General features: G+C 34.3%; 1 protein-coding gene across 1 annotated transcript; it reads right to left on the bottom strand.

Annotated features, from left to right (window-relative positions):
* Window positions 1–1,525: 1,525 nt before the first annotated feature.
* LOC147064616 (F-box only protein 21-like) lies at window positions 1,526–22,202 on the bottom strand. Its single transcript, XM_085957501.1, has 10 exons — window positions 21,822–22,202; window positions 15,761–15,889; window positions 14,798–14,956; window positions 12,169–12,352; window positions 11,098–11,325; window positions 9,163–9,476; window positions 8,573–8,720; window positions 8,382–8,471; window positions 2,903–3,113; window positions 1,526–2,114 (listed from the first exon to the last, which is right to left on the bottom strand). Exons 1-10 carry the CDS (start codon window positions 21,992–21,994, stop codon window positions 1,918–1,920), a joined length of 1,833 nt encoding a protein of 610 aa, XP_085813627.1. The 5' UTR covers window positions 21,995–22,202; the 3' UTR covers window positions 1,526–1,917.
* Between the last annotated feature and the right edge of the window lie 4,081 nt (window positions 22,203–26,283).

Genomic DNA, 26,283 nt, shown 5'->3' on the forward strand with positions numbered 1-26,283 from the left:
CGTTTGGTTATTGTGTTCCTAGCTGATAGATGACACAGTCGTAATATTCACAGGCAACGTAACTAATTTAGATGAAGTGCACACCTGAGTTCAAGAGAAATGTGTCAAGGAGATCGACTATGATGATTATATATTATATCATAGTGAATAACAAAACTATAATTTACAAACGTTCTTTTTCCATATTCAATTGGCACAGATCCAATCATTTCTATACTAATGTCACCACTAAGTCGGGCGTTACCAAACTTTTTCATTTCACAGAGCCTTCTCATGTGATGTTTTCAGGTGGTACAAAAGTCTTACTAGCAAGATTTGTGTATTAGTTTGATAACTACCGCATTTTCTTGTGGATCTAATTGTGTGCAATAAGACGGACTCTAATAATCCTTTGGCCATTTCTGCATTTGAGATATTATACAATACAGTTAGGTATGTAACTTCAAACCTGAGCATATCTCATATTCACCAAGAATGATATCAGAATTTTGTGGGTTATCCATGTGTATAAAGCTGTTCACGGTATATTCTCCAAGTTTCCACATCCTTGTCAATTTCAGTAATAACATTCCCTCCCTTATCTTCTTGACGAATTACGATTTTTTTTTGTTTCAATTGATTGCTGAGGTAACTAACTTGTATCAGATCATTAGGTAACTTAAATAAAATTAATGAAATATTCCATGGTACCCCCTGTAAACCTTGGTTAACTCCTGCACTAAGTCATAGATTAAACTAATAATCATTCGACTAGGTAGGTACTTAAAATAGTGAAAAAAAAGAGTTACATATAATATAATAATTCAATATTACAATCAATTAGACCATATCGAGGGTATACTGACAGAAAGCATTAACTCATTAAAACAAGTTCTGAGATAATCGCAAAAAGGACTTTAATTTTTTTTTCAAAGCGTTCTCCCACGTAGATTTTTTTATGATTTAAAAACATTTTTTCTACATTATAAAGACTAACCTTTATGGAAAACACAATATACGACATGTTACAAGTCCTATATTTTGTATACGCAGAACGCATTAGGTCATTATCATGCTTTCTATGAGAATAAAAAAATAACAATATGATTTAACAATGTTTCTATTTTCTCACCATTATATCCTATGCCTTTGTGCGTTTTACCAGGACGTAGAGCGTAAAATTGTATACATTTTGGCATTTAAAACAGAAAAACAGCAAAAACTGAAATAATGTGTTCTGTCAGTATACCCTCGATATTATGGATTTATATGGGTCAAGTAGAATTTTCGCAAAACAGATAGGTAAATAGGATGTAGCTTTAAATTCATGTCTATGATAATTCAAAATTCTCTCAGGACTCGATTTGTATTTTTGCCAATATAAATTTTTCTAATTCAAATTAAGGGTTTGTCTGTAAATGACATAATGACTTGAATGAATGGAATTTTGATCCAATCTCCTCCCGCCATAGTCACAATTAGTTAACATTTCTGAACCCCGCCCTAGAATAAATAAAAAAACAATTTTGTTGAAAACAATTTTGTTGAAAACAATCGATATAATTTTTCTTTATAATTTATTGGTTTTGTTATGTCACATTTTCTACATCCCCCTAACGTCATGTCGCAAATCATCACATTATATCAGACCCCCCCTTATGGTGTGTTCCTATATGGATTACCCTTGAAATGCAGAACTAGCACTATGTCATTCAGAATTAATTTCCTTGGAATTATATGACACTTCATCCAGTAATGCTTAAAGCGGTCTAATTATTATAACATAATGATAATCTCCATATCAACTAAGATTGCTTATGATTTATTAATTTGCATTATAAATTTATATTATAGAAAAACATCATTAAATTGTATCAGATAGTAATACTTAAACATATATTATAAAATAATGGATAACAATGGCCAGTAAGTGAGTGTCTATTCACACGGTTCTACTACTGGTCTGTTGTGATATCTGCTTTGATAAAAACAACAGCAATTTTCGTCCTGGGGGTATTCCTTCCTCTTTTCTTCATTCGGTACATAACGGAAACCATTAAAGTGGCTAAAGTCTTTTCCGATTTTGTCCTCGATACTCGGAAACTGAGTTATTACCATGGAAGCAAAAAGATCATCTAGAAAAGAACAACAATAATTATTATTCGTATTTTTTTATGGAAACTAACTTGACTTTTTAATCTTACAAACTATATACCTACCAAGTTACATTCTATAACAGGTCTATTAAACTAAACAACAAAAGTTGGCATGAAGACACATGTGTACGTGTTCTTCATTATTGTGGTCAACACTGCAATCTGGAAACTGAAATATTTCAGAGATATCCTTTCACCCTTTCACAAAAATAGCAACAGAAATGTGCTCACATTGTGACACAAGATAAAAGTACACGCTAGTTTTATGCATAATTTTACATAATGTATTGTATTTCATTGCTGAGTAAACGATGTCTGTAGATGTGGTGTCTGCGAAACTGTTACAGTAGAGTTCCGATTATCTGACACTCCGGATTTTCGAATATAGTCAGAATGAAAAAAAAAATAAAAGAAATTTTAATTCCATGTTTTGTTGCTACAAGCCACTGAGGATTTTTTCAAGACAATCCCTGCATAATTGAAAAATAATTGAAAGTGTTAATTGTAAGATCAGTCATCATTAGGTTAAATTTGGTTTTGTACGATGAAACTATGCTCATCATCTCTTTGATACATTTACCATTATAAAGTACCTAATAAAACATGTTTTCAATATATAATAAGTGTATTTTGTTTCGATCTACCGTACTAATAACCCGTTTCCAGCAGGTCAGGATTATCTGACCCTCCGGCAAGCCCATTCAGGTTAGATAATTGGCACTCTACTGTAACTATGTAAATCTCTAGGGTTTTATTAATGCGATTACCTTCTGACACACGTCTGCGGGAGCCGTCCTGGGCGATGACATAATAAAAGACCTGTTCCCTACCATAGTGACCCACAAGGTGGCTATCTTGGTCGGTTGATGGTATTACCACTTCCCAATCGGCTATCACGCAGTCATATTGGTGAGTTTTATGCCTGCAGATCAATCCTATCCCCAATTTCATGCTTTGAGGACGATTTTTCTGTATTGACTGAAATGAAAATGTACAAAACATTATAGTTACGTCAGCATAGCTTGTTACTTCCCCAAAACGAACATCATTGTCACTAAAGCGATTTGAAACGATCAATATGTATCGATAAGACGGGAAGCACGGAAAAACAATAATTGTTCCTTTTTTACTATCCGTGAAACAATTTTATGAGACATTGTTTTTTATGACATATTTTCTGGTGTCCTTTGTTATATAAAGAATTATATTTGTGTAGGAACATTTTATTTATTATGATATGACACTGACCCATCCTATTGCAACTTTAAATGAACGCTTTAAGATCGGTTATGTGGAATACAGCGGCAAACACATTTTGAAAATACCCGATATACTGGATTATTTGTTAAGTTATCCTAACCTAACGTAACCTAACCTGAACTAACAAATAATCCAGTGTCGGGTATTTTCAAAATGTGTTTGCCGCTGTATTCCACATAACCGACTTGTACCGAATATTCTTATGGGGCGAACACATTACCATCACATTACATGCTGTCATGGTAAGCTCTATGAGGAAAAAATGCGCAATGTCGTTTTTATAGGTATTTAAAACGTTATCAGACTGATGCACCCATCCCATAGCACATTTTGAACCAAAAACTAATATTGTCAATTAACAAAATCTGCCGAAATGTTCAGAACACTGAGGTAGCACCTCATGCTTATCACGCTAAATCATCAACAGCATGAATCAGTGAATGTTTTTTCTATTTTCTGCAGGTTTACACATTTTCAATTCACGTCAAAACCATGTGCTCTTTGTTTTAGGTGGTTTTCTCTATGGATTTTCTATTAAATTAATATCTATGTCAGGTGTTTACGTATATTATCTATAGTCTGCTGCTTGGGTTCTGTCATTGCCCACTGAAGAAGGAAGCCGATACATTACACGACTGGTCCTACTTTTCGCCCCTCCCATTGTCTATGGATGACCTGCCATTGTCTATAGAGTGCTCATACTGACGCGTCTGTCGTGTTCACTTGTCGGAGTATTCTTAGTTTCAGATTTCTCTCAGATTATTTTAACGTATCTTGGTGACCTTGGAGTTCATCTGATTTAGTGGATATGTGTTATTAATAAATGGAAGTGACGATCAAACTAAGTAAACTTCTTCTGTGTATAATAATATCATAATACAATAGGACGCTTGTCAATGTGACAGTCGATTCTAAACGACAATAACTAATAAATTATTTATACTCTTCAGTCATTATAGATTACCAAACTCTGTTTGCAAGTACGTTATCAATAAATAGTATGGCATAGTAGTAATTTTAACGAACGCACGTAGAAACTTAATTTATAATAATTCAAAATATTAATAAATCAGGGTTGGTCCTTTCCATACTTGGATTTATAGAGGTAGTGATCATACAGAATATATTGCAAAATTACGAAACCATAGACTAAATTTATCAGCTTGGCAGCACGTGACGTGATGGTACTACATATGAGGCGTCTATTTCCAATACCCGCTAAATCCATAATCACGAAAAAATGATGTTTTGGTTGTTTCGTGTCTATGAATAAGAATCAGTGCGGCCTGTGTATTTATTTTGTTCCTAAATACGTTATATCCCTAGGAAAAACGACTCTAAAGTTTCAAGTTATTTCCTATATCCGCCATCTCCAGACGGCAAATCGTTCCCATATCCGCCAAATCCTTCATCAGCCAATGAGCGCTCTGCATTGCGCGGTAATGCAAGATGGCGGTCTAGCTCTCAAACAGTGAATATCGTGTCCATTTCGTCCGTGTTTTTACCAAGTTATAATGTCGGAATTATTGAAAAATGTACAAAAAAGTTCTCTAAATAAAGGACGGAAGCATATCCAGTAAAGATTTTTATGGAAAAAAGAAATACCACGCAATGAAAGGTAAATGAAGTTCTTAATATTTCCCTCTAATTTTGAGAACGACTGGGTGTTTAACAAATTGTGTTGAAATATTGTTTTGTGTTAAATTATTAATTTATACTATCATGATTATTCAAATACAGATCTATATACAGTGTGCCAATATATACATGGCAGTTTTCAAGAATGCAACATCTCTTTGTAAAATGAATTATAAGTACTTAATTATCGAAAGACTAGTGAATAAAAAACGTTTATTGATGGGTTAACATTGTATCGGTCATTTGGCCCCCGAGAATAATTCAATGCAAATGCAACATAAATGTGTCGGATGAAGTGACATAAACAAACAAATTAATAATTTTAAGTTTTATCAATCGTCATTCATCTCACTGGCGGAAAACAATATTAACATAAACGCGTTTCCCCAAAAGATTTTTACACATAACTATCTTGAGTTTCTTGAGTGTGTACCTAGGTACCTACTAATAATTATTAGATCAATTTTTAATTATTTTTTTTAATATAAATATTACTTGTAGCAAATCTACAAGCCAGTGAAAAATGTTATTTACACACTATTCATCTTCAAATAATAACTTACATAATAATTTAATTGTGGCCAATGCCTATTTTTCGGTCAATTATTATGTAGGTACTTGGTGTTTTTGGTTATATCGTGTAAATTATATTTAAGTAGCTTTTAATTTTACAAAAATAAATTGTAAATTACAAAGGACATAATAAAATAAAATGAAAACACTGTCTTATGTAGAAGTATTCAGATGCTAATGCTCGTGACGCACGTTTGCCATAAAAAGTATTTCAAATTTGAATAGGTGTAACAAATTCCTATAAGAATTTATCGCCGATTAAAAATAAATGTATGTCCTGTCGACTAAAACGAATGTATTAAAATAACACCGTGTAAATGTGAATCAAAACAAAGGTTTTTTTTCCAATAAAGTAATAAAATGTATGATTGAAACGAAATGCTTGCATGAAAAAATACTCTCCCGTAACTATGTTAAATTGTTTTGTTTCTTACGTAAAGTTTGTTCAATTTATAAAATATTTAAGAAAGGATGTTGGTGAACATAAACATTTAAGAGGTCCTAATTTTAGAACACGAGACAATTATTTTGTGTGATTTTTTTACTTATGTTATATTGTTAAAATGCTGTATTTTTTTTATTTTATGTGATTGTTTACGTTTTTTTGTAAGCTTTAAAAGTGAAACAATACACGTTTACGGTGCGAATATTCTGCTGCTTCTGTTGACAGCAATATTGATTGTTAATAATTGGTTGGTGATAAATAAACCCCTTACTATTGTTTATTACGACTGCCTGCTTTCCTTGACATTTTTATTATGTTTTGTTGATCATTTTAATGTGTAACACAGTCAAACAGTATTTTTAATTGTAGGTATCTTTATTTCAAATTCTTTTTTATTTAAAATTTAAACGAATACCTACAAAACGTAATATGCAGGTACCTAGGTATTTTTTATTATTGGTGACGGCATATCGATTTAATTACGTAATGATAGAATATACCTACGCAAATTTTTACTTTAGACAAATACCTATTTGTGGAACCTATGCAGATAAAAAGTTTTAAACAATAAACCTGTAAATATGTAAACATCAAGTAGCTTAAAGTTTAAAGTAGAATGGCGTATAATTAATGTACCTAACTACATATCTGTTTGAAAATTACCTACTAAGTACCTACTTAATATTGCATTTTTTTTTTAATAATGGACGGTTTTAAAATAATATGCACCTATAAATAAATATTATATACCTATTAAATATTCTACCTCTATGCTAGTATTGTCTATAGCAGAGATTTCTCGCGATTGATCGCGCACGCAAGTGCGGCAGCGGACACATTCGTGTGCGCAATGAAAAATGATAAGGAATCTAACTAGTATAATATCTTAGACTATAGATACATCTAGACGCCACCCGTTGAATTGCTAAATGAAGCCGCGTGCCTTGCGTTTGGTTTGTGAGCGAGCGAACGCATTCGTCTAAAAATGTTCGAGACCATAGACCATTTCGCTAGTGCTCGCCCAAAGTGCTCGCACTAGACGCTCAGAATTAAAATATAATTTTCTATTTTTTTACGTTATATAGTATTTTTAAGCGGTCAAAATGCAACCATTAGATAAAGATATCTATAATTTAAGTTATTTTAAAGAAACACTAGGTCACTGATATTAAAATATATAATAAAATACAAATAAATTATCACGAACATGTATCAACTTACTTATGAAACGTAATACCATCTTCTTGCTTATCAGTATGGCTACCACATTTTAAGAAAACACACAGAACCATCTTTTCTACTTAATTAACCAAAAATATTTACCACTGACTTAATGTTTAACACAAAAAATATCAATTTTAGCAACACGAGCTTGCAAGTTGTCGACGCTATGTGAAGCGTTTCGCCCCGATTTGATGGCGATACTTTTGGAAACTGGCTTGTAGCTAGTAGACCTTTTATCTTACTCTAGCACGTGTCGCAGAGATTGTAAGGGTGCCGAATACTTTCTCACTCGCACTCATGCATCGTTTTTGTTCAGGCCTTGTATAATATTCTTTTTTTATTTTTGTGAAAACCTGTTTTTTTCGAATTAACTGTTTGTATACATTTTGTATACATTTTCAAAAAGGCGGTAACAATTTCCTTGTTTTCCAGTTGAGAACCCCTGTAGCTATAGCTCTACTCTAAAGTTTTTATTATTTTATGTCATTATTTTTATTATGAAATTAATTTTATTCAATAAAAATATTTAAAATTAAACTTGCATTTACATAATTATTGCTGGTAACCCTGTATCATGCTGAAACAAATGTTAATTTATTACCATCGAACGACGCCAAATCCAAGAGTGATTACTTACTAACTCCGCCAAATCCTGTGATAACAATCAAACTCCGCTACCTCCAAACGGGTTTTGCATTTTTTATACTATAAAGCGAAAATATTTCGGCAATTTATTATTTAATCCTAAAGATTCATACTTCTTAACATACGTGCATTTTTATTTGTTAAATTTAAGCATGTAATTTCCTTATACAGAAAATGTCCATTTGCTAAAATTGCTTGCGTGTGGATTTGGCGGGTATTGGAAATAGACGCCTCATATGTACTATTTCTATATATCGCTTTAACTTTCGCCCTTCCGCAGTAGGCAACATATAATATATTTTAGATTCAGTTTACGTAACTGCTTTAATGCTGCCCGGGTGTATTTTAACATTTGTAAAAGCATTTCGAGCAATCACACATTTGCGTCGACGGGATACTTTATACGGATACTTTTTGCGACTGGAGGATAGTCTTAAATCAACAATGACATGCAAACTCACGGCTCGGTTCAAAAACCTCGAAGACATCTTTAGTGATAAGACGATTTCACCGTAAGTCTGCTGACAAGAGCTTTTTCTAGCATCGGGAACCTTAAAACAAATTGTTCAAATATTATGAATGGGTTTCTCGGAGATAATTATATAAATAAATCAGTATTTCATTTACTACGGGAGAATTAATATTCAGTTACCTTTGGATTCAAGATATGTTCATCTATTAATGGTAAAAGAGGCTGAAGGTCCATTCGATTTTTGTAATGATAATTTATTATTGCCATTAGGTAATTCGTGTTGTCTGGATAAAGAAGCAGCAGCAATTTGAAGCAATAGAGACTCATTCTGAAATTATAATCATCGGTGATATTAATGATATATGTACTTATGTATAAACTATCATCATATAATATATTAAAATCATTAGGGGTGTTTTCCAAATTTTTCCTGTTATACTACACTCAATAGGGTAAGCCAGTTCCCATTAATTTTGTGTTCCCTGGTAACTAGTAACCTCCTGGCGACTAGCATGTAACATCTCTGGTGACTAATCATAAATGTGTTGCAAACTTTTTAAAATACGGTCGCACTGCGAATCCCATTACATTAGCGAAATATATTAGTGGTGATGCGTAAGCTACTGTTTATTAAATTAAATTTCAATCACGTCTTCTTTAAAGTAGCTCTGTGGGTGGAAGATCTAATCGATTTCAAAACTTAATTTTTACTATCAGAAAAAATAGTGTTCCCATCGCAGTGTGAAGTATTGAAGTCTTATTATGCATACCTTTCGCTCATCAACTCATGGATTCCGTCAAAAATCAAAAGAAGGCTGACAATGAGTTCTAAATGAGAATATTTGTAATGCAGCTGTGATACAGGATTGCCCCTGGAGAACGGACAACGGCCGACACTCGGTCTTAACGATCCATCCGAGGTGTTTATGACAAACAGAGGCGAGTTCTCAGACCAGCTGCTGCGCCAGTACAAGAAGACGTGGTTGGCAGTGGTCACAATGTCGCATCTTACTCCGCAGCGTCGTGCGATCCCTTCAAAAATTATATTCAGCATTATCCGGTGACCCACCTTGCTGGATAAGACCTGTAAATTAAGAAAATTGTATAGGATATTGAAACATAACCATTAGGATTCCACAATCCTGGAATCTTGCTCAATTTTATAATCCTGAAATCCCGGAGGGATATTGGGAAAAAAAATATTTACAGAACATAACAGTTAAAAAACAAATAAGTTTATAAATAATAAAATATTGAAATTTCAGAGAAACACTATTACAATCTTAACTTCTGTGGGATTACAGGATTTTTAAAAATGTAGGCGGAGGCAGTTTTCCATGAAGCAGATGAACCGGTCGCTTCGTCAGAAATTACCAACATCTTCAAAAGATGCGTATTTTTCACAATCTGAACATAAAAAAAATAATCAAAGATTTTAAATCCTAGTAACATGGATAATTTTTACATTTACTTTTTTAATTTTAACTTTAATTGCAGACAAAATTTTAGGATGGCTAACTTGCCATCGTCTCAGGCACCCATGCACTTTAAACGGCCACTGAGAATAGGCATGAAATTTCCTATATGTCCTGGACAGAATTAATTAAAAATTTAAAAAAATACTACTAATCCTGTAATATCCTTTTCGTAATCTCTTTATAATAGGCAAATTTTTAGTAAGTGAAGGTAAATGTGATACTTATATACGTATTAATGCATTTTATTAAAATAACCGACATATGAATAATAGAAAATGAATGCACAAGGAGTTGAAGGACACTTCTCATATATTTTTATGCTGATTAACTGCACAAATTTTAGTTCACAAAAATAGAAAGAACATACATATTCAAAATGATGTGAAAGCTGATTCCAAAATCTCTGTTTTCCAACATTTTCAATCCCAGAATTCAAATGAGATCTTGGGATTCAAAATTCTAAAATTACATATCCTAACTAAAACAACATGAATACAGACTGAAAACAAAATTAATCAAACCCATTTGCCAAGTGGCTTGACAAAGTGGGTGGTGTTTCAGACTGTCAATTGAATAAAATGGGGATTGAATCCAAAACTTAGACGTGTACAATAATGCCTCACGTAGTCTGGCGTCAATCAGTCGAGTTTCAAAATGGTATGATTTATTAATTAAGCAGGTAAATTTCTTCATCATTTCGACATTTGCTAGCATTGGAACAAAAGCTCAATACATATATAATTTGGAAACACCTAAGAAATTTCATCTTGAAAAAAATTCATGCCAGACAGGACTCGAACCTGCATCCATCGGCTTCTGGCCAATGTGCCTTACCAATTTAGCCACCTGTGCCCTACCTAATTAGGATGAAATTAACTAATAGTCATGTATGTAACTGAAGCGCTTTACGAATTACGCTAATATCGGCAACTGGCTTATGCGCTTTCAATATAGGGAACCAATACAAAATACATACAGGTACAGTAAAAACAAAACAATGATTCGGTTCGTGGATTGTATGCGTACGAATACGTACACCGTAGTCAGCGCTACGGGCACACCGACTGCCAGGTAATTAGTAGAGCTAAACATCTGCACGCACACCATCGACAAACCGAATCATTTTTTTGTTTTTACTGTATATACCTTGATTACTAGCCAGCATCAGTATTTCTATAAATTTTAGTCTACAAAAGCAGTCCAACGATTATATTATTGATTCTATACCTTCTCGATATTTATATAGTCCCAGTGGTATCCGTCTGTGAGCATATATTTCTCGATTCGGAAAAGGGTGTCCGAAATCAAACACATAATCTCTTGGCATGTTTTAGGGTCCCACTGATTATCTTGCAAAAGCTTTGTTGACCACTGTTTCATTTTTGAACTTTCGATGGAAAGCAATGGATGATGTTCGGGCAGCAACAATTTGACCATTTTAACCATCGTCGATATCTAAATTAAACAAATATCGTCTATGTAAGTTCAATACTGCGGAAGAACCATTTGTCAAAATGTTATAAAATTTATAAATATGACTATATTCTAAAACATTAGATCGAGAGGTTTAAAAGAATACTATTTTATGTAATAAAAATACTTTATGCAGTCATCAAATGTTTAAAATAAATATAAAGGATAATAAGGTTTCAAAATTATATAAATAGATTATCTACAACGTTTAAGGAATGACCAGGATTATGCTCTGAAAATACCATAAAACCTCCATTTTGACCTACGTGGCGCACGTGGGCCCTTAACTTAAGTTGTCATGGAGTCCATAGACTAAAATACAATGCAAAATCTTACTTGAACAGAAATGCATGCACACAATGCAAGTACAATATTTGCTTTTAAAACCGTCTCACGTTTTTAAGCGAGGTGATATCTTTTTTCTAATAATACCTACTGCTTATTTCAAAAATTGGGCTTCAGATGTTATATGTTAGTAAACACAATCTCTAATAGTTTGCAACAAAATTAAATGAAGTACGAAAATACAAGGGAAGGCTGTTTAGTGTAGCCACCAAGCTTTGCAAATGATATTTTAACACAACATTATTTGTTATGAAGCAATTACAACAATCGTTGAGATGATTCAAGAAAATTGGTATTTCACACTGTTGCGTGTAATTGCTACTTAAGGTTAACAATTTTGCTCACGATTGATTGGCGTGTCTGCTTTTGTAATTGGAGCAAAAGGATAATCTTCCCTTTAATATTATATGTAAAGATTATTCAGTTTATTAAAATTTTATGCTATAAAATTATAATAAAAAAAGTGGGGAAAATACATACATCTGTAGATAGTGATTCTTTGGTGATTCTTGCTTTAGGCAATATCCATTGAATGAAAAGCACTGCAATTTCTTCTGGTAAGGAAACTTGACGAAAAAGTGTTTCTAAGTCAAGTTTCATGTGTTCATGACACAAATAATCTAAAACAATTTCAGCATAATAACTGTGGGTTAACGTGTTCAATCTGGAATGTAGACACAAATGCATTATAACATAAGTACATAGTAAAAATGAAGAATAGATTTAAACCTTTTAAATTTTAATACTAGTATCACCAATGACATTATTAATCACACATTAAACCAAAAACCATTTATTAATGAAGATTAACATTACTTCATACATGTTTCTTGTATCTTTTGAAAAGTGAGATAGACGGTATCGGTACGTTTAGTGTTCATTGTTGAATGATTAATTTTTAATTTATGAGTTGTTATTAATAATTAGTCCAGGAGACTGTAGTCTGTGTCAAGGTTGGGATGACCATTTCATGCACGTCTATCCCTTATTCCAGTGGTTCACAAAATGTGGTACGCCTACCCCCTGGGGTCCGGGAAGAGTTTGGTGGGACTACGCGCTGCAATGGGCTTCGCCTGGTGCAACAAGCATTAATACGACACCAATACAATATCCATGCCAGAAGGTTTATCGCATGCGGAAGAAGAGCAATAATTGTTGGAATTAGCTTCAGACGGATTCTTGAAAAATAAATATAAGGAGTGTACTTTAACATCATTCTTGTTGAAAATGTAACATGTGTATCCAGTTTTAACAGAGAAAGTCCTGAAATACATCTTGCCTTTTCCAACTTCATATCTATGTGAAGTTGCTTTTTCAGCATTTGTAGACATTAGTCAACAGGCTTTTGGATGTGGAACCGCTTCTTAGATTAAAATTAACAACCAGGGAGCCAAATTATGATGATCTGTCTCAACATAAACAATTTCATCCTTCTCAATGATTATAAAGTTATTTATAATATAACTTTTATTTATATTTTATTATGAATGAATTTTATATTTCGTTTATTATTATTTCACGTACTTAAAAAGGAAAAAATAATTATTTTTTGATTGTTATTGAAGTATATGCAATTTTTTGTTACAGTGTTACGAAAATTATAGAAGGGGTACACATGTCGAAAGTTTGGTAAACACTGCGAATGACAATAATACTAAAACAAAGCTCACGCCGCCAATCACCAGTAGCCAGCATCAATAATTTCTTTGTGGCTATAGACTCATTCAATTTTATTTTTTTCCTACCCCCAACTTGATGCAGAATTTCTGCAAACATTTTATTCATTTACTTTAGGTATAATAATGTAAGGTGTAGGAGAATAAACATTGAAAAGCTAAAACATGTCTGTCTCGATTCGATGACTCAATCTCCCATTACATAATATTATGGTTATATGTAAATTGTACGTAAAACATTTCACAGTGGCACAGTTCGCTGTGAGCTTTCTTATAGGAAAGAGATGACCGTATACTATACGGTCTCCTATTTTATTAGATTCAAAATGAACATTAATTCAATTTTCATAGCTGATTTTGGCAAAATTCAAGAATTCAAGAATGAAAACCTAACCTAACCGAATAAATAATCCAGTATATCGGCTATTTTCAAAATTTGTTTGCTGCTGGCTTCCTGTAAAGTGTAAACCGACAAGAACCGTGTTTTATTTAGACATGAATTTTATGTCAGTACTATACGACCCAAAGAGGTTGGACGGTCCTTATATGGTCATATATTTCCGATACAACATTTCACGGTGAAGTGTGATACGGCGAACTGCATACATACAAGTTTCCGAACACCGTAACATATAGGTACCCTAAAGTCTTTAGAATGGTTCAATTTGAAAGATATATCTCAACTGATTTAAATCTAAATGCTATTAATTATCTACAGTCCACTTTTAAAGAAGTTTGAGTTTGAGACATATGTCAGTAATTTATTCCATCTCACCCAATTTTGTCGATGTGGGTCGAAAAAAAAATATTTTCTTCCCTTTTAGCGATGGTGCCCACAGAACGCGTCGGGCGCGCGAAGTCCGCGTATGCAGTGTTTATTCATAACCATAATCACACGTCTCTCGCCGCGCATTACCCTTCACCTATGTAGTAAGCGGCCCAAGCAGCACAAAATAAATATTATTACAGCGCCTCTCATAACAAAGCAATAAAAATATTATATTATTTCGGGGCTTGTAATTAAAATTTACGACGACATTATTCAACCAGCGATAAACTGAACACGCAATAAAATAAAACAATGACTTCTCTGTAATTAAATAATTGCTTTCCGCCCGTCGATCGACGATGCCTCGCGCAGCGTGTTTTTGCTCGCTGTGTTCAATGAATGGACTCCATTGTATTTTCTTTCATTCGTATCGCCGAGAAGCGGTGATTCGCGAAAAAACAATGATTCATGCGGCGCGCGCGTATAATGCGTCGCCATATCCAGTGGGCGCTGGCGTATTTGATTACGTTGTATTTTCAATGATTTATGCGCCACTTGTAGAAATTTTGCGCGAGTGCGGCGCCCGACGCGTTCTGTGGGCACCATCGCTTACACGTTAAGTAAAAATAATACAAAATGGAGTAATATAAGAAAATAATTTTACCCATATTGTGGAGTCTGATTATGGTTATCGGGTGCCAATATGTTTGCATGACACAAGCGACGTAAATATTCAGCCATGAAATGAAATTGTAATCTGTCTCGCCCTTTCGATATTTCCAAAATATCTGCCATGTCACTTTGAGGCAAACTCACATTCCTCCTACGCAAATAAAAATATTTAATATGTATTGTATTACATACACAACATTGTTGCATTTATTTTACCTAGTACATATCGTCGGTGTTTTGTAAAAAGGGTGAATCAACCATTTTGGCGAAATCGAGTTTTCAATGAAAATACAATATGTACGCCACTAGCTTTGTTGTGAAAAACGGCGAATTTTTATCTCCACTGGAAAGTACTTAAAACGATAATCGACTAAAATTACGAAATAAAAAGCAAATGTGACATATTAGGCCATTTAAAATATTATATAATAATACCTATTATAATGACAGTATTCTTTCTAAGCTTTATTATAAACTTGTTAGATATTTATAATCATCTGCAGGTAAAAAACAAATAAATGTCAAAAGTTAAAAACCCTCCTGGTTGATTCGCCCTTTTTACAAAACACTGACGATATTGTGTGTATTTAGATGAAACATATTCCATGCTATAATAACATTACCACCCGTCCACATTTTCAATATACCGCATGGGAGTGGAAAAAACTGTACAGCCTGTGCCACAAAAATAGATAATGAAGAATAGGCATGTAAAGCCGCATTTAGACCAAGCGAGCGAATGTTTGTTCTTCCCCCACTCCGGCGAAATTCTTATGCTCCCTCGAAAAAAAGCGTTTACGTCAAGAGAATTTCACTGGAGTGGGGAATGAACAAACATTCGCTCGCTTGGTCTAAATGCGGCTTTATGATTTACTATTCCGATGTCATTTTAAAATGTCTGCGAAACATTAGGTAGCAAGATCATAATAATTTATTGATAACAAATGGTACTCACCAATGATATTTCAATTCCATTCCTTTGATTCTGCTGGAGCAATAAGACTGCGTTTGTCCAATCGATATACATTCCTCCAACCAGTTTTGCACCACCATCTTTTCATATACAATTTTTAGCACAGGCCACCTTAAATTAAATGTAATTTTTTTTATCAACTGTGATGGAACGGCGGGATCAACTTCATATAAACACATTTTATATTTAAACTGGCTTTATTAGAAGGTATACAACCCTCAACGTAACCTTGCAATTTGGAATAGATTTGATGAAATCAGCCAATCAGGCGCCTGGCATTTAATAGTACACTAATATGGAGTGCGTATTACACACAAATCTTGTCACTGTGTACAATTACTATAATATAATATATATAATAGATTATGTTTTAGACAATAACTTGTTAACAGTCTAATTTGATACAGTGATTGAATGATGTCGATGAGTCCTCCTCTTTTTTAAGGTTGAGTTAAAACTGAATTGAAAAGCTATTTTGATTCTATATAAAACAAACATTAATATTACACATGGCATTTTCAGACATTTAATTTGATAAGGAAAGTGGATACCTATAAATTAATATCCATTAGAGGGGAGTTTGAAACAATGAGTGATAAAGAAGCAATGCCTTTCAGATGATTAGATTGATAAGAACAATATCTTTATCAAATGCATTCTCAGCCTTTCATTATGCATGTTTATTAATACTTGATAAGAAAAGATAAGCTTAAAGCTGTGGGGCGATAACACAACCATTAAGTGGAAACATCAGTGAAATGTGCCACAAATTGCTTTTTCCTATAGCAAACGTCTAATAAATAAAACAAAATATGAATCCTTTGAAAGATATTTCTGTGAATAGAAACTAAACGTTTTTTTAATTTTTGGTTAAATGTTGAAAGGTTTTTTAAAAACGTCAAACGAAATATTGAAAGTTTGCATTTATTTTGCGATGACAACTTAATGAAGGTAAAGTGCACAGCAATTATCATTATTTAAAACAATTAACAGTGAAAACGAAACCGTTTTTGTGGGTTGGGTGTGTTTTTTCCTAATTGTCCTTCCCGATGTGATACCACATAGAAAATCAAAGACATTCTAAGCAGTTTATTTAAATATGTTAAAATCACGAGCATTACACAACGGAATGTATATTCAATAAATTAATATCAAATAGTATATCCTACAACAGGATAAGGTAAGGTATTTTGCAGTGATAAATGTATATTTAGTGTGGCTGGCAGCATAGCCCCCACATCCAGAAATGGTGTTTGAGGTAAAATTAAGGGTATTCAGTGTATTTTTAAAGATTTTTTGTATATTGTAATACATCTACTTGAATTATGGAGTTGTCGAGTATTAACACAAAACAATCAAAAATTGCATCGCACGACCACATATTTTAAAATGTTAATAATTTATTATCATTGAAGTAAAACAATGCTACTAAAATTCTAAAATTCAGCTACTGCGATTCGATGATTACACACAAAACTTTCCATTCGCTGAGAAGCCACAAGCCAGCGACTATTTTGACAGAACGTAGTTCGTTTTTTTACCGGGAGGTTGCTACTGCGCAGACGCAGTAGGCCCAAACGCCGGCGTGTAGCGTGTTTACAACCTGCTTATTAGCTTGTTCGATGATTACACTGGGCGACTTTACAGGCAGATTGTAAATTCGCCAATAAACAGCTCGTAAAGAAGCTCAATGTAATTGACGCTTTAGAGCAAATTGTGATGCGTGTTTATCTCACTTATCTATAAACATAAACAAGTAAAGCTTATGTGTCACGAAATATATTTATGAAACTAGAAAATTAAATAATTATTTTAAAGAAACAATGTAGGTGGCACTTTAGTGAAAGCTTAAAGTTACAATGTTTCAAAGAAAACAATAGATTATACATAAAAAGTAAGTATAGTGTGAAAATGATAGTATTAGATTACATTTCACGAAATGAAATATGATTTCTTTGCATGTGAATACAATCATGACATGTTTCATTATAACAAATTTTCCAGGTGTAACTCGAAATTTGATAATGCGATTTGTTAAATGTATGTTTCATATTTCCATAGTGATTAAATAATTTGAGTTTTATTATATTTGTTTTCAGTCTATTTTCTATCTAAAATATTCGGTTTGTCCAACACTTATTATTAGTAGGTATGTTTATGAATTCTTTTCTAATAGAAAACCAGACATCGAAAATTAAAACCGCAAGGAGTATTAATTTAAAATCGAAGCAGATAGATATCTAGTTGTTTACGAAAATGCAAATGTTGATAAGATTATAACATTCAGTAGGTTTCAATAATAATGATAATGAAACAAACTCAGTTATGTATGTAAATATGTTATCATTAGTTATGTATGTAAATATGTTACCTTTAGCGGTTTTGAATGATTTTTAGATGAATTTAAAGATAATTGGGTTTAATTGAATTATTTATTAAATCCACGTTTTGCAATAATCAGGTAGTGGCACTTGCAGCATTCAAAATGAGGGTCCATAGAAGAATCACCAAACTCTAAAATACTAAGTAGAACAAACGCATGGAGAGGAATGCTCACAAACCGGAAATGACATAAAAGTATCTGGCACATAGGTATTAAGCACAAATACAAAATGTAGGAAGGTATGGGAAGAAAGAAAACTTCATAAATACAAAAGTCTTAGATTATGATGAATTTTGCATAAAGACTATCACCTACACCCGTATAAGATCCAGCTGACGCAGGGACTAAAGCCGACGGACCACGGTCAGTGACGCAGATTGGGTCTTGGAAGAACAGGCAACTGATGATGATTTTTCAAGGGAGAGAACGGGATTAACAATATTTGGAGGTGCCACAGACTTCCATACTACTACCTCCCCCTGGGTTCCGCCTACTGCTTATAGCAACTCATCGCTTCAACCGCGGACCTCCACACTTTTCCGGGTACATTCCCCATACTCACACTCCACACTATTTTAGTATTAACACTACAACAGACCATGAGGCCCAATGACAATAGTGTAATCGTAATCATTAATATAAGTGAAACAATCACTAACACAAATGCTTTGAGAAAATCAAAGAATTGCCATGAAAAACCATGGGTCTTCCACTGAAACAGGCTTTACGTGCCGTAGAAAACTGAGAAGAGTGAGTTCAACAATTTGTAATGGCTCCACAACCAAATTATTCGGGTCACAATCCTCAGTAACGAGGTCCTGACGAAGAATTATTATTCCATTCACCTATATATGTAATTTGTATTTTGTTCGATCCTGGATGGGGGTCCAGACACCCGAAACCCCCCCCCCCCCACCCCTCTCTGCAGTTCAATATTCAATGTAGGTTTGACAACAATAGAAATAATAAAACAATTATTATTTGGAACAGTCACAGAATCATACATCGAAAATGCCTTGAAAAAATTGTGGACTGAATGAGGTTTGGATTTACACCTATTGCAAACCGAGCGATAGCTTTACCAATAAATAATCTACCAACCACTATCGAGAGAGAGAGACTGGGTATTGGTTCGAGACTTCAATCTATCTATGATTTTTTGGGTATGTTTATGAGGCTGGCTGTTCTAAATCATCTATATTTAGGAGTATTAGGTACCTACATTCTTAATATTGTGAAGGTATTTTTTAATTTAAAATTTAATTAATAATTACCGGTTGCTATATTTGTTAAATATTTTTTGCATATTTATACAATAAGACAAAACCGGTTCGGTATCAATATATAATGTTATTAAACCTACACGTGAAAAAAATTACCTTCTAAAAATATTTTACAAACATAATAATAGCAATTGTGTTGTTATTTCATTTAACCTCATATCTTTCCACCAAGAGATAACAATATCGTCGCCTAAATGCGCGGACCTTGTAACTCCATATTGACCAACTTTACAGGGGGAAGAAAAAACTGTTTTAAAATAAAACGGACAGGTTAAGGAAAATTTTGAAAAAACACTATTAGTATTTTAATGTTATAAATGCGTAAATTTGGTCATTTTTGCCAAATATTTATTAATAAAGAAGATAGAGGAGTTACATGGTTTGCTTTTGTTTTTTTGAGATTTGAGCTGGGAGTTACAATGTTTGAATTAAAATAAACAGTACCAAGTTTGTTTACATTATGTTGGAAAATTAAATAAAATTTTATAAATAGGGGAAATAATCATTGCATAAATGAACGAAAATAGATTTACATTTACATAGATTTACAAGTGTATTTAAGTTAGCTTTCAAATGGCAGATTAGTATATTATATTAGTGATAATCGGCCTCCATACTTGCTTTCAACGGCTGAAGGTATTTGTACTTATTTAATTTTATTTTAAGCCTTTAAGCTTTCTTGATATAGTTGAGGGAGGCTGTCAAAGAATTTCTGTTGCATAATAATAGGTACTTTAATTTATTCATCACCAAAATGCAGTTTGAAATTAATATTTCCATTAATTCCATCCATTATATTGCAGTGCTCGAATATTAGTTACGACTGTGTCTTCTAGTTTTCCTCCTGGTCGTATGGATTTGTAAAATTTAACATTAATTTTTTTGAAAAAGTGATGCTACTCGTATAAATAAATGTGACATGTATGGCTTAGGTTTTTTCCTGGCTTCATTAAACGCAGTTACATAATTAGCATGAACATATTTTTTTTTGATTTCTCAACCTCTTCAATTACTGAGCGCATCGATCAACCTCAATTTGAGTATTGTCCTTCTCCATTTTTTATTATACAGTGGTGATATTACGTGGCATTGCAATATTTAATAAAGCATTAGCGAGTACTACATATTTTTCTGATTTGTAGCTCCATCACTATACAGAATAATGGTTTTATAGTCGTCAGCAAGAGGTAGAAAAGTAAGAATAAATTGACTTATTACACTAGAAAGCTAATTTGTAGTAAGCCCACATTCGACTTCAATCCAAACACAGCAATGACCACCAATCGTTTTTGGTTGTAGAGGATAAAATTATGAATGCCAAGTTTTGTTTTAAAATATGCGCTGGAAACATTAGATTTTGGATATAACAAAACACATTGTAAGTCAATTGTAAACATATATTTTTCAGTAATTTTGTCAGATTACTTTTCACTTCTGCCGTATTTTCTCTTCTCTTGCTGAACAGGGTGTACAAGTCTATCTAAACTATTTGTTTTGTATGCCGTGCATACATCACATTTATATATTTCTTACACTGAAATAGTTTTCAATTCAGGTATTCAAATTTCTGACTCAAACTCCCATACCTACTATGTTTAAAATGTTTATTTGTCCCTAAGGTCAAAATCAGTGTTTCTAAACATTTTTACAGCTGCGGACTACTGAAAATATCAGAGACGTTTTATGCACCGCTACTCATAAAGAAAACATTATTTATAATATAATAGCGTACGATCGCAGTTGATTTTGTCACGTAAACCATTAATATATTTTAAGAACAAAAACACAATGCTCAAACACTTGCAGTTGCACAGGTTTTGAAGGATTTTATTGAAATTTTTAGCATAGACATTTGGACGCCAAAAATTCGCGGACCACCAGAAACTTTCTGAGGACCACTGGTTGAGAAACACTGGTCGAAATTATACATTGGCATAATTAAATATACAACCAAACTTACTGCTTTCCACTTTCTTGGGCCATGGTTAATTAAATTTAATGTAAAGCAGAAATAATGATCGAGTTTGATACAAGGCAACATGCGTGGACTTTTTTGTATGACTTTACTGGAGTTACAAGGTATGAAAACTGACAAATAACAGAGCCTGAGATACAAGGAATGAACAATGTGCTTTTACTACAGTAAATATTTTTTTGGAGTTACAATATAGGTATTATGAACAGAACGATGGACAATTAAATTTACTATAACACTGCATACTTAACTCATTTTAGGCCAAAAGTGGAGTTACAAGTTCCGCGCATTTAGACGACGATATAGACAATTAATAAATTATTAGTGACAATAGTCAGTAGACATCTAAAAGTAAACATACCTATATAACATTTCATAATAGTAGGTATTAAGCAAACTCACTTTGAAAACAGTTTCTTTTTCCATAGAGGTTGAAAAGATTGGCACAGCTGTAGGTTATTACGAGATGTTAATCCAAAATTTAGGGCATCTTTCAAAGAAACATCTTCAAAGCTTAGAATGTATTCGATGATCTCCGGTGGAGTGTTCTCAAAATAATTAAAATTTTCTGACATTTTGTGTACTGTCAAAACTTACATCGAACTAGTAAATTAAATAAACGTACAGTTAACAATAATTGTTTGCCTAATAATGAATATGTCTGTACATATGTTCAAAATAAATAAAATATCGCTTTGCTAACAACGTCGTGTTTCCAACAGCAAATCACAAATTTGACAAATTGCACAAATCGACCGTCAACATCGAACCATTGTTGCCATCTTTTCAAAGTGGAATTATAGTATTTGGGGAAAAAATATGGTACGCCTTGTAATCTATTAAAGATGTATAGGTTTTTTGTTTCTCAGAAAAAAATTACGGAGAATTTGAGAAACTCCAAGACCCCTTTTTATTTAGGTACCTCTTCCGACCAAAAATGCTTATCGAAGAATTCAAGAAATTTCATTTTAAACCAGTCAAGGGATTTTTTTACGTTTTTCGAGCAATTTTTTTTCCAAGTTCTCCAAATCTTCTTATATTGCGAAATTATAGTACTTTGTACCAATTTATCGAACGGAAATATCGTAATTTTAGTACTTTTTACATATTTTTTCCGATATTCAAAATTATAGTATTTTGGGCGTACTATAGGTACCTGTTTTATATCGTACATAGTACACGGACAAAAATTATAGTACAAATACTATAATTATAGTACGGTTGACCACACTGCATCGAACATCGGCAACTAAAGTCATAGACTAATATGATAATACGATCATAGATAAAAATGACTTTGTTTAGGAAAAAGGGCGTAACCCTCGATTTTTCGAAAAGTGCTTTTATTAGATATTAACAATGTATACAACTAAATATACGTTCTGTAAAAAGAAAGTAAGCCGCAAATTCCGATTAATTATCTAAATTTAGTTTTTAATTGAGCTTTAATTAAGTTTTAATTTAAGGAAAAAAGCATTCACCCTCAATTTTAATGATTTTCTGTAATAACTTCTTTAATTATTAGTTGATCAAAAAGATATTATACCAAATCATCAATCATTATGCACCCAATGTCTATGCCTATTTTTTTATTAATATTAAACCAAAATCATTCAAAAAACGTTTTTTGCCTATCCTGTAAAATTTGTTCTGTGTGGGTTACGCCCTTTTTCCTAAACACGGTCGATATACATTTAATAATTTATTTAGAAATAATTTGACAGCTTCTGTGTCAGTGTTGCCAACCATAGATAGTCAACTGCCGTTGACTGCGAACTTTACGGTGATTCATCAGTGAAACGGCAAATAATTTTCAACCATAGGCGCGACGAAATTTTGCACTCGCTCCCATTCGGAGAGAGAATGTAGAGTTGGAAACACGCCATTTTTCTTCGTGATGGCGACGGCCGTAATAATTCTTAAATCGTGTAAAGATGGCAAACAAGGCAATTAACATACATCATCTGTCATTCGGTAGTACCTTGTCCGTTTCAAATTGTGTCCCGTCCGATATATTTACATACCAAACGGTGACGTAAACCTGTGAACAAATAAAACAATTATATATGATTAGCCAAGGAAGCGTTTTAGGCGTTTTACTAAGCCGTATAGTTAGAGATCAGGTTTACATGTCGGCTTATTACTAATCAATTTATTAGGCGAAGACACCTACCTACAGGTAGGTGGTGACACTAAGTACATCTATGTTTTTTATGCCTAATTATTTTATAATTACTGAGCGAAAATTAATCTTAGTCCTGAGCCATATATTTCGCAACCCTTTATAGTTACACGGGCTATGGTATAACACAGTCCACCGCAATCTAAAGACGATCACGTCAATACAAATTTCAATTTGATCGGATGCGTGGAACTCGAGTTATCGTCTATGATTAAATTTGATTGTCTTGACTTGGGGTATTCCTATTTTGGTTGTGGGGCGCATCAGCATTCGCGCATCCCCTTCATCTGTAGTAGGTGATCTGGATTGTAGTTGAGATGATTTTACGTTGTGACTTTATTTTTGTTTTCTTTTTCCCAGTTCTTGATGAGGACCGGGAGTGGCTGCTGCCTTATGGTTCCAAGTGTTGTTGTTCCGTTGCAATATTGAATTTAAATTTTCCTCTTTTGTACTGTAGTTTCCTCATCGGAGTCTGGTTTGGTCGGGGCGTCTTTCTCGGGGTCCGGTTCTGTCGGCGTGTGAATATCTTGGCTTTTCGTGACGGTGCCGTGGCTTTTATAGATGTATTTGAATTCTCCGAGGTATCTTAGTGTCATTGGTTCCTCGGTATCCTTTGCTTTTATCAAGAGGTACATGGTTGCTTTTACTTCGAAAAGGATTTGTCGTGAGTGTCCGCTTATGGACATTTCTTTGCGAAGTTCTTGTAATTGTCGGATGATATTTTTTTATCTCTGCATCTGTTTTTTGGTTTTCTGTGGTTGGGTTATTCGTATCTTCATTATTTGATTTCTATTCTGTAGGAGGTGATCTGGCTGGTGAAGCGATTGGCGAGCTTATTAGCGTATATAGGTTGTCGTCTTCATCACTGCTGTCTTCCTCGTTAGGTTGAATCTGTGATGGTGGCTCTGCGGCGGTGGCGTCGTCATAGCTGTGATCGTTGTCTTGAGTTTTCAAATTTTCTAGTCTTATGATCGTGGTGCTTTCAGGCGGGGACTCTTCCGTCTGAGTTCCGTTATCGGCATGCTGCTGGGTTATAGAAGGCGTTGGGATGTTGGCGCCTTCTGCTTCCTGGGACTCATTGGCTTTGGGTGGCCTGGTTGGTGTTGTGGGAGTAGATGGTGTTTCGGTCGGTGTGTGTGTGTCTGCGGCATCTGGAGTGCTCCGTACGTCGTCCTATGTTGTGTTGCTTGTTGATCGGTGTCTTGATCTCTAGTAATGTGTGAGCTCCTCGGCTTTATCTTGGCGGTTGTAGACTCTAGTGTGCTGTGGCTGGCTTTTGTTGATGTTTCGCCTCGGAAGCTCTGTCTGTGTCCTGTGGTAGAGAGCGTATCGTAGATTAAATATCTACCTCCCTCTGTCGTTGTCCAGAAGCCTGACCAGGACAAGAGGCATATGATGCTGACTCCTGCCCCGGGTCATTCTCTGGAAGCTGATGATCGAGAAGCCTTTGCGAAGTAGGTCGTTGGTTATTTCTTCTTGATGGATGCCAATTGGGAAGCCCCTTATGATGTCATTCCTTAAGGGTGCGGGCGGGTCTGATTTATTGGTTGGCATCGTGTGTGTTGCTGATCGGTGATTGTAGTGTTTTTGGTTTTTGATCGGGTGGGTGATTTGGCGTGGCGAGCTGCTTCAGCTTCTTCCTGGTATGCCGTCAAGAGCAGGAAGTGGAGCGTCAGGAAGTCTCGTAGCCTGGTCGATTTGTTTATTGCGAGTCTGATAATTTCATTGTTGATCTGTTCCATGTTGGTTTCGGTGGTATGGTCGTCTGGTTCACTTGCGCTGGTTGAAGTTAGGTAGGTATTGTCATACCCATGATCATTGGGCATCTCCCGATAGATAAAAATAATTATTAGGTATAACCATGTCACCTGACCTCCTAGTCAACAATGGGCGTACGTACGTCCATTATTCCTTGATTAACTGTCAAAATATTCAACTTGTACTTAGCACGTAAGAATTATTGTATTTAATTAATAATAAGGAGTATGTGAGGGGAGGATGGCAACACTGCTGGTCAGTCTATGGCTCGCGAGCCAAAGGGGTGACATCCGGCCCTCACGACTCGGAGAGTCAATTTAGTTTTTAATTTTTGTGAATCCCGGGTCCCACCAACATCCCGAGCTAGCCACCAGGTCCCGGGATATAACAGTATCTCAGGTATTGGCGATTTTCGAGTATCTGTAGTAGGTATCCAATTCGGAAGTTGGAGTTGAGTTGATATCGGCTGGTATCGGAGCGCTTACGATGCGACTGCTCGCGACGGGTGCCAGTCAGCGTGTGTTTGGAACTTGATTGTATGAAAATTCGCGGCTTTAATAATCGCAGATAGGGAATTGGCCCATGAGTGCAAGGGAGACAACTGCCGGGATACAGATCTGGAAACGCCGTTCACAGAACAGCCGCGCTTCGGATCGCGAGAAAATCCGCGGGTCGATAGACGCGGATGCCGCCTCCCACTAGTCTCTCACATGTATGAAAATTTAATATGGAAACTGATGAAATGAAAATCGCGAAAAACTGGTTTCCTTGTAAAGAGTTTAGATTCTATGTTGATGTTTTGTATGGGGCTTGGACTCAGATATATTTTCGGCTGATTTAATCGGTACAAGGGTCTAGAACGATTTGGCACCGCGAACTGGCCTCCGCCGATTGGCCTCCGGTAATTGGCCGCCGGTACAATCG

Source organism: Rhyacophila brunnea, unplaced genomic scaffold, assembly GCF_057557595.1.
Source record: "Rhyacophila brunnea isolate RB1 unplaced genomic scaffold, BYU_Rbru_1.0 scaffold_7, whole genome shotgun sequence".
Lineage (NCBI taxonomy): Eukaryota > Metazoa > Arthropoda > Insecta > Trichoptera > Rhyacophilidae > Rhyacophila > Rhyacophila brunnea.